General features: G+C 45.0%; 2 protein-coding genes across 2 annotated transcripts; one reads left to right on the top strand and one right to left on the bottom strand.

The window, feature by feature from the left end:
* Positions 1 to 1,714: 1,714 nt before the first annotated feature.
* On the bottom strand, positions 1,715 to 7,896 carry parp12b (poly (ADP-ribose) polymerase family, member 12b). Its single transcript, XM_071920531.2, has 8 exons — positions 7,575 to 7,896; positions 6,176 to 6,311; positions 4,967 to 5,228; positions 4,454 to 4,549; positions 3,490 to 3,616; positions 3,231 to 3,399; positions 2,329 to 2,449; positions 1,715 to 2,236 (listed from the first exon to the last, which is right to left on the bottom strand). The coding sequence occupies exons 1-8, from the start codon at positions 7,886 to 7,888 to the stop codon at positions 2,136 to 2,138; spliced, it is 1,326 nt and encodes a 441-aa protein (XP_071776632.1). The 5' UTR covers positions 7,889 to 7,896; the 3' UTR covers positions 1,715 to 2,135.
* A 1,426-nt stretch (positions 7,897 to 9,322) lies between these two features.
* kics2 (KICSTOR subunit 2) lies at positions 9,323 to 12,660 on the top strand. Its single transcript, XM_071920528.2, has 3 exons — positions 9,323 to 9,854; positions 10,405 to 10,693; positions 11,276 to 12,660. Exons 1-3 carry the CDS (start codon positions 9,623 to 9,625, stop codon positions 12,093 to 12,095), a joined length of 1,341 nt encoding a protein of 446 aa, XP_071776629.1. The 5' UTR covers positions 9,323 to 9,622; the 3' UTR covers positions 12,096 to 12,660.
* Positions 12,661 to 13,766: the final 1,106 nt, after the last annotated feature.

The raw sequence follows: 13,766 nt of genomic DNA, 5'->3' as shown, positions 1-13,766 counted from the left end.
TTACGAAGAAGAAGATAGAAGACAGATTTTAGCTGTTTCAGTATTGAATTGTAGCCTAGAACTATCTATGTGGGGAGATAATCGCGGTGAGAGTAAACCTATGGCTACAGGAGTCATTCCTATACACAACTGGGATCATTTCTAGTGAATTAAATCAGGTCTATAGTGACATTAAACTAGCCTATTCCTTATTTTGCTTGGGACCCTCTGGAGCCCACTAAAAGTCTCCTGAGGGACCCGGACTCCACTTTGAGAACCGCTGCTATAGGTAAAAGCTGCACTATAGGAAGAGTGCAGTGATGCTGTGGGAGATAGAAAGAATACCACAGAGTATGATGTATGATAAAGCCACTATAAACTCACTACTACCGCAGACGCAGTGTAACTCCCTATAGGATTATTATAGGAATATGATAGTGTTTTTCGTACAGCAGTGCAGACAGGCCGCTCACATCTCTCCAGTCTCTCTGCTGGCCTGGCACGGTCCTCTCGCACTGATAGCTGGCTGACTGACCCCATTACTAGCCATAGCCCATATCTGCCAACCTATCTCACATCTACGAATATCTACGGCCGCACCGTGCAGCGCCGTTTCCCCACCACAAACCCGCCTCTGATGCATAGAGCAGCGGTTTCCTAATGAGGCTGCCCGGTAGCGGTTGTTTAATGTGATAATGTCGGTCATGACACAAATTCTAACCCTTATAATAATTAACGGAGGCGCGGATTTCCCACGGTGCCGCCGCTCTGCAGCCCGGTAAAACAGACGCATTACCAGCTCACCTCGCCTTTATCTCAATGTTAACGATGAAAACGGCGGCAAGCATGTTGTCAGATCCGCATCTGTAGCCTCCCATGCCTTTTTTTTTTTATTAATAGGCACCAGCCACAAGCGATAGCTACATTCGGAGAATCCGGCCTGCAATAACGCGTAATTAAATCGAATAAAATAAGAGACGCTTTGCAATGAAAAGATGGAGGTTCACACTAACTGTGCCATCAGTACCAATCGCCTCTGAGGTTTTAGTATTATTTTATCTCCCAGTCCTGGGATGAGACCTACCTGCCATCCTGGAGATGCGGTACGGGCGCGTCACGCCTCTCCCACCGCCGCGCTGCGCGCTCCCTGCACGGAAAAGGAGAAATCTCCCTGCAAAACGAAATATTCCGCTGGCATACAGGCTATCCTCTGTTTGATGCTGCATAAACCCCGCGTAGTTAAAGATATGGTGCAAGCGCAAGAGACTGCAATGCACACCTCTTCATGCGTTCAGTCATCCTCGCCAGGAAACGTCACCAAAATGAATGAAGCCCCCCGGTAACGTGTTGTCAAAGCCCCGGTGGCTGCTAGTTTGAATCCGTCAGATTCAAGGCACGTCCCCGTACCAGTCCATGCCCGGTACCGGCTGCCCGCTGCTGATCAGTTGATCAAATCTACAATTCAAACGACATCTTGTTTTGCTTTCTTTCTTTTTTTTTGTTCCTCCACAGTGAATTGCCTCTTCAGAGACCCGTTTTAGTCTGAGGAGAAGCTGGATAATTTATGCAGGAAATCGATTTCCAACCCTGACATTCCTCTTTCAAAATTAATGGCCAGCTTTCCAGAGATGGATACTTCAAGGCTGAATTGGCAGAGTGGGAAAATTCAACTCTTAATGCAGTGTTGACAGGAGGGGAGAACACTGAAATCAAAAACCAGCCAAACACAAAACAAGTGGTTTGGGAAAAGTTTGCATTTCTTGAATACAATCAACCAGGCTTCCATTTACACTCATATATAAAAATTGTATGATACTGGGGAGACATGACTGACAGGTTTTCTTTGCATTTCTTCTTTACAAACAGAACTTTCCTAAAGCGTTCATCCATCCATCCTTCCACTGTCGGTACATTACAGCCAAGCTGTTAGATGCTCCCGCTTTGGTAACATAAAATCCTTCAAATATAACAGATCCATCCAAGTCAGAAACATTAATACAGTAACAGTCAGAAACTAGCTAGAGGAGTGCATTGATACTTTATGTGGCTCTAACAGCAGGAAAACAGTGGAGTGACGGCAAAGAAAAAACTTGTTCCGGATGTGTTTAAGGCACTCGTTCATTCAGACGGGACCGGGTCTCTCTCTCTCTCTCTCTCTACCGAGCCGCCTGCTTCTCCACCTCGGTGATGGAGACGAAGCGCGGTCGGCGACGCACCTTCCTCTTGGTGTTGTGTTTAGGGTTCCGCTGGTACATGTCTGCAAATAAAAAAAGAGGAGAGGAATCGGTGAAGAAAGGGTGTGGAAAGAGCAGGGGGGGGGGGGGGGGTCTGGTCTCTGAAGATGATTACCTTGGAAGCTGAGATAGTACTGGCGGTGGCCCTTTACGACTTCGACTTCAGCTGATCTGTCGGTCATGTACGCCTCCTCCAGATTCCGGGACGCCATCGATGTTGTGCGCTGCTTGTCGTCCTGATGATAGAAATTAAGAGTTTATTTGAGTTTAAACCACAACATAGCACAATGTTCACATAGAGACACGCAGATAACCATTACAACCCCATCATCCGCTTTTGAATGATGCTGTTTACGACCCCCTTCACACCTGACATTTGCATGCACATTCAACCAGGAAGATCACGTAAATCAAACAGGTGTCAGGCAGCTCAGGCAGACTGTCAGGATACTGGCGGATGAGATGATTTTTGCTTCTTTGGTAAAAGGTTTTCTCTTTGTATTTACTGAAGAGGATAAACATGTTGGAAGTGATTTTTTTTCCGTCTTTCACTCTTTCCACCATCTGCATTTGGCAGAAACTCTGAAAGCTTTAGCTCTATTTGCTCTGGAAGAACAGCGCCCTCTTCCTGCTTTGTGCCATAAAGCAATTTCCCTTTGTGCTGTAAAACAATCTAGCAGATTTCCCGCCAAATCCGACCCAGTGGCTCACAATGTAAAATGCAGTGTAGAGGCCGGTAGAGGCTGCCAGTCTTCTCAATGGTGGTCTCGTTTACGGTAATTATACTAATGTCTCAAAATTCATGCGGTAATGATTCACTGATGTTAAAATGCTACACACATCACACACTAAATCAAGAAACAGTCAGGATATGAGACATGTTAATGCCAGGTGTACATATACATGTGGCTCATAAACTGCAAAAACACAACACAAAATAAAACATGTCAAAAAACTTAAGAATTACCCATGAACCTCTAAACCCCCATCCCCCAAACCAGCGGCAGTGTAACTCACAGGCCGTCCGTACTCGACCCAGTTCTCGTGGTCGCCCTTGTAGTACCACAGCCACTCCGTTGTCAGGATGTAGTGGGGCGGCTTGGTTACCGAAGACACTGTGGAGAGACGGCGAACGGGGTCCGACTCCCGGGTCATGGACAGGAAGTCCACGGGCCGTGCGCCTGGGCTGCAAACACGACAGAGAAGAACGAACGACCGTTTTAGTCGCCAGTGGATGAGCTTCCGGACTCGAGAACGGCGAGAACCGAAGTCTCACCTCTGTGTTTTGCGCGGGTCGCAGAAGGCCCGCTCAATCTCCTCCATGTGCCTCAGGTCCCGCCAGGTGTCGCCGTCGAACACCTCCCACTTGTAGGGCAGGTTGAAGTGCACACGGATGCACTTGTCTGCAGAGGAGACACAAGAATCTCAACTACATTCAGAGCAAAACATTACAAGACACAGCATACTTCAAACCATGAAACATCCATCTTATCAGCTTAAATCACCTTGCAGGATTTCTAGGTATTGAAACCTCTCAATTCACCAAAGTGCAACATTACCTTGTACATCTTTAAATTTAGAAAGGAAAATTAGCAAGAGGCCAGGGCATTTCACACTCTAAATGCCTGCATATAGAATATAGCATGTTCCCTAGTTCATTTTCCCACATATACAACTGGATACCAACAAAAACATCGCAAAAATTTTATTTTATTTTTCCAAACAGATCATACACTATTTCGTCTGTTGCCAGGTGCCGCAACCATAAGGTTCATTGCATATTGAATTAGAAAGACAAGATGTATATTTGGTCCTGTAATGTGGAATTTAAAGCTCCATTGCAGGGAGCTTGGTAAGAAACAGTGATGCTTGTGTGCTGCAAGATTGAGGCTGGAGACAGAGAAAATGTTGCTTGTTCAACTTGGGACACTGACTGGAAGCTTGGGTGGGTTGGATGTTGTAAATTCACAGATGTAGATTGTACATTACTCATTTGCATGGGCTATTTATAATTTGACGGTTTGTCGCCACCTAGTGAAAATGCAGGGGAATTGCAACACTAGCAGAACAGGTCAAAATGGAAAGAAATGGTGGAAATATTAACATGCCGTGTTAACTTTTGGCTGGCAAGACTTCAATGCTGAACATTTCAGCTGGGTGTTCAACAAAAAACAGCCCTGTCACCCCTTTGGTATTATAAGAAGGAACAGATGGGGGTTGGAGAAAGCAGCTGAGCTCACCTTGGAATCGGCAGCTCCTGCGGATGAAATGAAGGCAGATCTCATTCCTCTCGTCTGTCTGACTGACAGGCTTGAAGAGTGGGTCCGGCATATTCTCTGACATACACACAAAGAGACAGAAAATCATCACTATTTTCTTACTTGCAAACACACACACACATCTAAGGGTGCGTTCACATCAAGCATGTTTGGAATGGATGTTAACATCTGATAGACAGCAGTTCCTCATGCAGGGAAAGCCGAGCATAACAAAATGAACGGAGGGCAAACTGCAGTTTGGACTGATGCTCATATTCAGCTATTTCTTCATGTGTTCTTACCTTGTATGAAATTACAACAAAGAGAATAGACAAGTCCATCATGCTTAGCTAAAGTTACAGGAATTGGAATCAGATTTGTTTTGTCCCCCACTGCCAAAATCTCTGACCTTTAGTTACCAAAACTCTATCCAATAAATGAGCTACTTGTGAATCAACGTGACTTCTGTTAGGGTGTAGTGACAGGCAGGCTCACCTCTGGGGGAGTAGGCTGAGGGTGTGGCGAGGAGTTGGATGTTCTGGTAAATGAACGGCAGGTCGTGGATGATGTCCCCGCTGAGGCCCCTCTCCTCCAGCATGAGGCGGCCGTGCTGGTCGATGATGTGCTGCCGCTTGCACTTGTGGCCGAACATGCAGTCGCCCTGAACATAGTGCATGCACATGTGCACCTTGGTGCACTTGTCTTGGAAGGTGCAGGCGCCGTGCGGCCCGGCGCCCTTGTTGTAGTGAGCGCACACCTGTATGAGGAACACAGGACGGACGGTGAAGAGGGTCGGCGTGGCAACGGAGACACACGCTGGCAACCAGAGGGATGGGCTAAATCAAAACGGAAAAACAATCAAACCTCACACACCAAAGTGTTCTACTTTACCTCTGCGGAAACGGACACTTCCCTCAGGTCAAACGCACATCAACAGGACACTTTTTTTTTTAGATTTTCTTTTTTGTTTGTTTTTTTTTTTTTATTATTTTGTTTTCTTGTTTGTTAAAAATACAGGGTTCTCCCTCAGGTTCCTCCGAGGCTTCTCTTCATCCGCTTGCTCTTCAGCCCCATCTGGGCTCTACTCTTTTCTTGCTGAATTATTTTAGCGATTGTCTTTGGACCTTTTCCCCGTTATTGGATTAGACTTGAATGGCAGCCTACTCTCTCAAAACTGCACTCACATTTTAGCATGTCTTTTGTTTTGTCTTTCCAGAAACTGCTCTTCGTTTTTGCAAATGCACCATCCAATCAGAGAGCGGGATTCTCACCTCACTGGCGCTGCCTACTTCCCATCCACAAAAGCCAGGATGTAAGCTACTCTGGTTCGTCCCTCTCGAGAAAAAGAGGAAAAAGCAAAAGGGAAAACGAGAGCAAACACCGCTACGTGTCTCTTTCTCCAACGGCCTTAACAGCAAACTTAGAGCACTGATACACTGGCAGAGAGAAGAGCCACACAAATCAGCGGAAACACCTGTAACGCAAAAATGTTCCACATTTAAATGGAGGTCACACTGGATAGAAAATAGAGCATGTGAAATACTAATGAATCAATCCCTCCCAGTGGGGGAAAAGGTGGAGACACATTATCTGACCAGCATAGGGCAAAGGAAACAACTGGCAACCTTGTAAAGCAAAGGCAAAGTTTGGACAGTAGGTGAAGTACAGCTTGTGTGTGTGTGTGTGTGTGTGTGTGTGTGTTACCTCAGGCAGCAGGGAGGGGTCGTTCTGAAGCAGCAGTAGAAACAGGTCGTCCTCATTCAGCTCATGCAGGGTGCACTCTCTCAGCAGAGGGTAGTTATGCTCTGATCGGATATCATGGGAGAACTTGCATGGCTTCCTGCAACAGACCAAAGTTTTGTAATCTTACAACAAAGCAATACTGAACCCAGCAAAAATATCTCAGTCATATCTCCTGAATCCATGCCTAGACCAAGCATACACACTATAAAATATGGTACTGCAATGGAAGTGCTGAGTTATGTTTGAAAATATACAAAACATTGGCCAAAAATGTATTTGCACATGTGATGACATTCATTCAAAAATATATTTTGGACACTGGAAATACATTTTCTTCCTGTGCACTGTAAGTATATGGCCAGTATTTGATCATGTTTATAAGGATTTTTCCCTGTTTTGGAAGAACATACTGTCCAGGTTCACAGATTTTGGCAAAGAATTAATTCATAATTCTGTTAGCCAAATATAACATAAATAAATGTAGGCATTCTCATAAGTCTCTTTTATTTCTTGTGTTTGTTAAGTAAAGCAAACAGCAAAGGTTCAATTCAAACATCAAAGAACAAGAAAGCTATGAAAACGTATATATGCAATCTTCATAAAGTCTATGAAATTCATCTTATCGTGTTCATTTGTGCCATGTAAATATTGCAACTAGTATTTCTTTTAGTTTCCTTTTCTTCTCTGCCATGGTGTTCAGTTTTGATGTTGACTTTTTTCCTGTATACATTACTTATTGTAACGTACGTGTTCGCGTTAATATAAAAAGAAATGTATTTTTTCCGTATGGTGGGCAGAATCTTCTAGTTAGCAAGTCAATACTACACACACAGAAATAACAGGTAGCATTAAAGGACCAATGTAATTTTTTCCCTGTTGCAATAATAATGCCTATGAAGAGTCTGAATAGTAGGTATCCGTTTCTCAACACAGCATCCCACTGCCTTAAGTTTCGTTTTGCCTCTTCACTGCCACCAGGAGTATGTAACAGTGCGCAGTAATGGATAAAAACAAAGACTAGTCCCATTAAATGCGACCATTAGCTGCTTGGTAGAGCCATGTTAGGAAAAAATACATTAATCGTGCAGTTTTAAATTATGGATTACGTTAGTCAATGCAGTATGTGTCTGCGAGCTGTTTTAATGTATTAAAAAAAAACAAAAACAATGGGAGCCTATAACTAGCTTATGAGGTACCGTTATGGCAAACCTTTACTAACGCTAGCTTCTGACTTTGGCAAATACCATTAATAGGTTTAGACTCTTCATATAGGCATTAATGGCGATGGGAAAAACATTAAATTACACTTGTATTATCCTTTAACTCCCTTGGCAAGCCAACACTTCGACCCTTGGCTTACCTGCCTTTCCCAAACCGGCAGTTTCCATAAACAAAATACTTGCACAGGTGTAATTCCTGGCAGTCTGCGCAGTGCTGTTTGGTGTAATTCTTGCAGAGTCGGAGGGATGTTTTAGCGACGACAGTGCAGTCGGTGCCTTCCTTGGTCCTCACCACCACGAAGCGGGGGCATTTCTTCACGATGTACCAGAAGTCCTCCTCGGTGATGTCGAAGCGCTGGAAAACCTTCCTGTGGAGCTGCAGCAGCACCATGGCGCCTTTGTTGCTGCACAGCACACTCGTAGCATAGTGAATGACTCTGGCATAGCTGGACATTTTGGCAGCAAAACACAGCAAAGGGAAGTGGAGTCAATGATTTATTTTGCTGGTTTGCGTTCCGCCCATAGGTTCCGCCCAGCCACCCAGAACAAAAGAAAGACTTCCGGTCTGGTCTTTTCAGAATAAAAGCGCCATGCGTACAAAGCCACAGCACTTAAATTAGGCCCCATAGAGATATAACAGTGTTATATCTCTATGTTAGGCCCTTCTCCACATTGTCATGGTAACAGCTTCTGCATTGAGAAACAGGTGCATTTACAACTTCCTGTTGCCAGCTCTGGCCAGCACTAAATCGCTCCACAACCTGCCCAAAATTAACATTGGTGAAGTACAAAGACTATTTTTGTTGACTCCTGGATGTAAACTACAAGTTCTTCGCCTAAAGTTACCTAAATTATAACCTATTATAACCTAAAGGTATAATAAAAAAAATAAAAAGGTCCTATAATAAGACTAGAAAATACTTTATTTTGGGCAAAAACAATAAATTAAGTGACAAGAGGCACTTGAGCTGTCCCAACATAATCACCATGGTACATTAAACATAAATGTTATGTCAATGAGGTCATTAAGATAATTAATGCCTGAATTAGAAAATATTTCTATGTCAACATGTGTATGACAATTTTCTTCAGTAACAATGCAATGCAAAAAGGACGAAAGGACAGAGTTCAAACTAGATTATTTCAATTGAAAGAAAAAAACAACAAGTGCATAAACAAAGTAAAGCATGAATAAACAAGATTACCTCTGGCCAGTTTCTGATGCAATGCTTACAGAGAGGCTACAAAGCGTGTACTCTATAATAGATGTGATGTAAAAAGTAGCAAAGGACAATAGGCTATGTCAGTTAAATCATCTTTAAGTAAAAGCAAAAATTACTACTTAAAAAAAACTAATAATAATATATATATATACAAAATACAAGTACACAAGAAAGTTACTCAATTACAGAACTGAGAGCAACTAATTTGTTACTTCCACACTTGGTTATTTTGTTTTTCCAAGACGTGACATATTTCACGCTTTTATTCTGAAAGCTAATTTGCCTAACTTCTTTTTCTATTCTGGCTAACTCTGGTAGCTTGACCCATCTTTTCCACTTTAATCCACATGGGGGCAGTCGATCTTAATTCTTAACTCTGAGTCTGAGTTATGGAAGGACTGTGCACAGATAAGAAAAACGAGACTGTGAAAAACCTTAAACAGAACTAAACCACACTGTCTCGTCTACTTGTAAACCTACCTAAGTGAAATACGTTACATTTAGTTTAGATTATGTGCAATTTAAAAAGAAAATGACTGAATACATCAAACATCAAAATTGTCAACACAGGAGGGCGCTACAAACCACTTTTGCACGTTGTTGTGATCTGTGCTATTTGGTACTCTTGGCTTTCCGTTGTGTTGACATCTGCGTAATCATGATGGCGTCGGGTGGTTAACTAGCTAGCTGGTTACATGTACAGTTTTAAATATTATCGTTTTATGTACATCTTTGGAACTACTGCCAACACATTTATATAGGTGTGTTTTTAAATTATGTCGGGTTATTGTGAAAACGATCAATATTGTGCATTTGGACTGGAAGAATGGTGTTTTCCTACCCGTTCGGCTAACGTTAAATGATTCTCTTTTGCTAACACTGACGTTAGCTAGCCTCGACAGGCAGACCTCTGTGTTTTAGATACCTAGCAGTTATCTAAACTTATTCGGTGCTAGTTCTGAGTCATGACCGAGGTCGAAGAGCTGCGGCCCGTACCACGGGAGCGGGCCATCCTGGAGAGTTTCTTCACGCAGCTCGGCATGTTTTCTTTCGACCGGGCGAAGGACTACGTGGAGAAGGAGAAGGACAACAGCAAGAGTGCCGGAGCCATCTGGGCAGCTCTGCTGGCCGCTCTGGCTCACCTGGCCGCGGCGGAGAAGGCGTACCACAACATGACATTCCTCGGACAGAAACTGGGTAACGCTTCCCGACGCTATCTACAACCGTATTTCTTCAAAGTTCTCAGGAAGGGTGTGAATTATCCAGAACAGGCGGTGTGCCTAAATTATATCCCCTAAAAAAATGCGTTTCCCTGGTGGTGTGTCCTGTGTTCTTTTTTCGGTGCGTGTTGTTTTGCTACTGTACAAGGAAATTATCATGGGGTGGAATGAGGTTATTAAATGTAGTAGTAGACTGATGTAGAGCCTGACAACTTCTTTGTAAAATAATGGACGCTTGTCGTTAATACGTTCATAAACCAGGTTATTTTCGACAGGGTACTTTAATTCTTTGTAATCCCGTAAATTGCTTTTAATTGTAAAGTGAAAGTGAAAAATGTGCACAGAGCAATTCTGATTTCATTTAGATATGTGCGAGGTAAAGCCGCTCAGATAGCTACACGTTTCTAACGACAGATGGCGCTACTGCCTATGAATGATCAACACAAGTCAACCATTTTCATCTGATGATGGTACACAGTATAAGCTATAGTAGATGAGTGTGTGTGTGTATGTTCCTCTCCCTGCAGGTGGCCAGTCATTCTTCAGCCGCAAGGACTCCATCCGAACCATCTACACCTCTCTGTACAACGAGCTGCGAAAAGTGGTGATGATGGGGCGCCACACCCAGCCGGGCTCTGCCTCCTACCTGGAAGACCTGCTGTCGCACCTGTCGGAGCAGCTCTGCCACTTCACCCAGGCCCGCATGGAGATGGCTGACCTGTACGAGAAGATGCATTCGCTGGGCAGCCAGAAGAGCATCAACTCGGACGAGCTGGTCACCACCCTGGAGGCCGTCCTTCACAAGTACAGCTCCAGGTGTGTGCGTGGGTGTTTAGACCAGGGTTTAGGCTGGATTTTGAAGGAATAGAAAGGACGTTTGTGAGATTAAGTGGAGAGGGAAGAATGAGAGGGATACCATGAAAGGAGGGAGTGACATATTGGGGTTGGAGGAGGAAAACGTTCTGCTGAATGCAGCAAATGCAGGACGCCACCGCTTTCCCTGGAGACACGTCAGCTAAACCGTTTCCAACCATCGTAATAGGCATACAAACTGCACAGTTCAGTTGTTGAGTAAACTGCAGCAGGTCACAGTCTGACGCACCACACACTACTGACTTGGCAGTGCAGTGAGGGGTGAAGGTGATGCTCTCCCCCCGCAGCCATCAGACCTGTGGAGATGAATCGGAAAGGAGAGTGTGTGTATGTAGATGTTTGGCCGACCTGCCGCTCTGTGGCAACCAGCCACGCTCAGTTCCAACCTTAAATGCAAATGTATTCTCAGCACAGCAATGAGACAGCTGGTTTCAGGTCACTGTAAATTAGGCCAGCCGCTGTCATTACATTTGTTAGCTTGTGCTTCTGTTTAAGTGCTAACCCTACCTCTCTTCCCCCTCCCAGATTCCACCACCCCATCCTGGGCCGCGTGGAGGAGGGCTTCCAGACGGAGGTAGACGTGGTGACCCAGTTACTGCGCTGCCAGGCCCAGGTGTCCGAGTGGCACTTCCTGCCCGCTCTGCTCAGTCTGCACGGCGCCAACTCCAAGCTGACTGCCTGGGGACAGCTCTTCCAGCGGCAGAAAGAGACCCGCAAGCACCTGTTCGGCGGCCAGTCTCAGAAGGCCGTGCAGCCGCCCCACCTGTACGTGTGGCTGCAGCGCTTCCAGGCGGCTCTGCTGGCCAAGTTCAGCTTCTACTTCCACGAGGCCCTGAGCCGGCAGACGGCCCCGGCCGACATGAGGGCCCTGACCGCCCGCACTGCGCCCGACTACCACGGCAAGATCTGCTCCTTCGTCCGCAAGCACGACGCCAACAACGTGTCGCTGGTGTTCGACAACCGCGGCTCGGAAAGCTTCCAGGGCCACGGCTACCATCACCCGCACTCGTACCGCGAGGCGCCCAAGGGCGTGGAGCAGTTCCCCGCTGTGGTGTCCCTGCCGTCGGGGGAGCGGCCGCTCACGCACTGGCCGAACGTCATCATGATGATGGGGGACCGCGCCGCCGAGCTGAACACTCTGGACAAGGTGGTGCACTTCTACGACGATAAGGTCCAGAGCACCTACTACCTGACGCGGCCCGAGCCCCACTTCACCCTGGTGGTCATCTTTGACGGCAGGAAGTCGGAGAAGGATTCACACATCACCGCCTTCCTGCAGGAGATCTCTGGCTCGCTGCGCAACTCCAAACCCTTCAGCATCCTCAAACCTGGTTCCAAGGGCTGAGCTACAACCTGGCCCACACAGACTGAACAGCACATACATACCTCTTCCCCAAACTGTTAAAGATGGATATGATGAGCGGTGGTTAATCGATGGAGCCTGTTAGCTCGAATCATTTCTTATAGAAAACAAATATGCTTGAATTTTTGATCTCTTCTTTTGGAAATTGTCCTCGAAACTGCTTTTATTTTAAGGATTTCAACCTGCGGTCCAACTGCTTGTTAATTTAGCAGTCGCTCATTTAGCTGTGAACCTGCTGTTTTGCCAAACCTGTTCCAGACCAAAGAGACACACCGCTCGCGGTGTGCGTCCCTCCCATAACAAACCGCTGTGTAAAATCAAACAAAATTTTACACGCTCACATTCTTTGGCCATGACAGTATGACGAACTCCCTCAACCCTGTGAGGGATACGCTGCTAGCACTAAAAAGCCTTTCTCTGTTTAATTTATGAAGTATTTTAATTATTTTGCAGCAGTTGCTATTTTAACATGTTTCATTTTTATTTTTAAATCCTTTATATTGTGCTGCACTTGACACCATTTAAATAAAGTTCTGAGATGATTGCACATCTGCCCTCGATTCCTAATCAATAACTATCATACAGGCGTGACCAGTGAATGAGGTGTGTGTGATGGCTATTTACTAACAGACACTAACAGAATGCTTCTAGTGGTTTAGTGAAGACTTTGTGTGTGATCAAGAAAGAGTGGAGTGTAGAGTCAACCACAAACCTTTAGTATGCACTCGTTCACTTAAAAAAAGGCCCAATCAGTTTACGATTGAATGCTAATTTATTCAGGTTTATTTATAATATAAATACAACACATCGATACAATCCATTTGGCTATATGAGCTCATCTTTAGGAAGCTCAGTTTTTCAAATACAGCAACACTAACGGACGAAACCATTTCCTTTATTATCAAACACATTCAAAGAAACCTCCCTTTTAATTTAAAATGCACCAACATGTTATGATGCTACATGCCAAGTACACAATCCTATACATCAAAGTGCAATGTCACAATGGGTTAACGCTAGAATTCATAATTCAGTAATCTACTAAACACTTTATGATTATTTCATTCGGAGTGCTGCTGCTCTTCGTTCAGGACATGCGTGAGTGGATTCACAACTCCCCAAAAAAGACAAGGATAAAAAAAGGCACTTTCACATATACACGCACACACACACACACAGATGTGCATCCATAGCCCATCTCAGCGACTCATATCCCATTGCTCATCACACTCGCATCAGTTACCAGCCCAGTTGGAGGCCACATTCAGTGTGCTGTTCAAGTGTTTTTGGGCATTTACACACAGAGCCCCACCCTGTTAGCTTACTGTGAATTTAAGGTTAACTAGTGACTTCAGTGTAACAAGCAGGTAAACCGTTATTTCCGCACACACACACACAACTAAGTGGCATGCTTTTTACATCAACACACACACGCTTCCCCAACTTGCACGTGTTCTGGCGCTCAAGGCAGGCATGAATAATCATCTATCACTGTTCTAGTGCTTCTGCACTTATAAGGGGACAGAACAAGGGCAGGCAGGCAGGGCACACACGCGCACACACACACACAAATGGGAAAGAAATACACCCACCCCATTCCAGAAAAAGTTCTGTCCAAGCTCCGAACTCCCCCCCCCCCCCCCCCAGCACTAA

This window comes from Centroberyx gerrardi, chromosome 24 (assembly GCF_048128805.1).
Source record: "Centroberyx gerrardi isolate f3 chromosome 24, fCenGer3.hap1.cur.20231027, whole genome shotgun sequence".
Classification (NCBI taxonomy): domain Eukaryota; kingdom Metazoa; phylum Chordata; class Actinopteri; order Beryciformes; family Berycidae; genus Centroberyx; species Centroberyx gerrardi.
This window is presented reverse-complemented; position numbering and strand designations above follow the sequence as displayed.